The sequence below is a fragment of the Austrofundulus limnaeus genome, unplaced genomic scaffold (genome assembly GCF_001266775.1).
Source record: "Austrofundulus limnaeus strain Quisiro unplaced genomic scaffold, Austrofundulus_limnaeus-1.0 Scaffold726, whole genome shotgun sequence".
NCBI classification, from domain to species: domain Eukaryota; kingdom Metazoa; phylum Chordata; class Actinopteri; order Cyprinodontiformes; family Rivulidae; genus Austrofundulus; species Austrofundulus limnaeus.
Window position 1 is genome coordinate 134,423 of NW_013953128.1, and position 1,722 is coordinate 136,144.

The following is a 1,722-nucleotide window of genomic DNA, read 5'->3' on the forward strand; positions in this document are numbered from 1 at the left end:
ATTCTAATATTACATAGACATACTTTTGATACATTTAGCTGTGTTCTGCTTTGTATGTATTTTATTTTATTTGTTTCATATTTCTTATTTCATCCATGTTTTCAATTATTAGACTAAATTTGCCAATAAATACCGTAGTTTTGAAATACATTTTTTGCAGCTTTTAGTTTTTAATATTAATTTACAATATGGTCACCCAACACTTAATAGCCTCTACCTCAAGAGGTAGAGGAGCCAAATGGCTGGCTCACTGCTGCCAACAAGTGGTCAGAGGCTGAACTACAACAAAAATGAATGGCTGGCAGGAAAGTTGACATTTTAAAACTTAATAAAAAATCGATACAGGGCTTAAGAATATTGATACAGTATTGGGAAATGAAATATTGCGATATTTCAGTGTATCAATATTTCCTTACACCCCTACTGGTTGCCACGTAGATGAAAGGTGTGCAGCTTGTGTCTGCAGTTATTTACAATAATGGAGCTGTGAATATTATTATTGTGATGGAGGTGAATTTTTAAAATAAAGTCGCCTTTGTCTGAAGCACGAGACTTATTTAAGGTTGCTGTGTTTTGCTTGCAGATAATGAGCAGCTGGCCCGATCAGGGACAAACTGCCTGGAGAACCTGGTGATTCTGAACGGGGAGAAGTTCAGCCCAGAGGTCTGGGACATCACCTGCTCCTGCATGTTGCAGATCTTCCAGAACACCAGCCCTCACGTGTGAGGATCAAATCACTCTCCTATCAGTTCTGCACACAGAATCAGACACTTTGATCTCAGGAACATGGCTGTTATTTAGGAGTTGAGCTGTGACCGCTCCTGATTTTCAATCTGTGTTTGCTTTTCACTTCAGTTTGTTGACTTGGCGACCGGCCGGACAGGATGAGGAAGCTACTGACGGCAAGCACTTTGTACGCAAATAAACCGTCTCAGCCAATGACGTGAAAATGATCGAACACATGACGAGCTGCTTTAATTTAAACAGTTTTATTATATAAACTGTTTTATTTCCCAGTCATGAAACCGACGTTTGTTATCATTTGTTTCCCAGGATGGTGATTTTGACAGTCAGTCCCAGAGCAGCTTCGACAGGGCTCTGTCTGAGAGAGGACACAGCCAGATGTCCAGCGACGACACCTGGAAGGGCAAATCCAACGCCAGTGAGTGCGCAGAATACGCACGCTCATCTTTGAACCGTTTGAATCAGTTTAGCTTCAGAAAGATTGTAAAAAGTTAATTTTTGCATGTTTCTGTGCTGCAGGAGTTTCGGACCAGAGGCTGTTTGCGGGGCTCCTGATTAAATGTGTGGTGCAGCTTGAACTCATCCAGACTGTAGACAACATTGTCTTCTTCCCAGCAACCAGCAAGAAGGAGGATGCCGACAACATGGCTGCTGCACAGGTAGAGTGAGAAACACCAGGGGTGGGCACGGTTCTGTTCATCTGCTAACCTGTAGGGATGTGACAATTGTGAACGATCCAAATCTTCTGAACKGCTCCTCACAACGAAAGATAGGAACAGAGTTGTGGGCGGTGAAGAGCCGTTTGTAGTTTTATCCTATTAATTTTTTAACTCCTCGTAAAAAAACGAGGAGGGAGGACCTCAGTTTAGCTTGTTTGTCGCGCTAGCGCCAAGCTAAGGCAATGTAGCGTCAGTGCTAGCGTGAAGGCTAACAAGCTAAGCTGAGGTTCTTCTTCCATGAAGCAGCTCTGTTGTCCTC

The 1,722-nt window shown here is 42.7% G+C and overlaps 1 protein-coding gene across 1 annotated transcript in view; it reads left to right on the plus strand.

The window, feature by feature from the left end:
• arfgef2 (ADP-ribosylation factor guanine nucleotide-exchange factor 2 (brefeldin A-inhibited)) overlaps nucleotides 1-1,722 on the plus strand; it is a gene marked incomplete in the record, with an annotated part of 28,928 nt that overhangs the window by 23,285 nt on the left and 3,921 nt on the right. Inside the window, 4 exon segments of the mRNA XM_014028207.1 lie at nucleotides 584-722; nucleotides 856-913; nucleotides 1,054-1,162; nucleotides 1,264-1,403. Coding sequence (XP_013883661.1) covers nucleotides 584-722; nucleotides 856-913; nucleotides 1,054-1,162; nucleotides 1,264-1,403 — 446 coding nt within the window.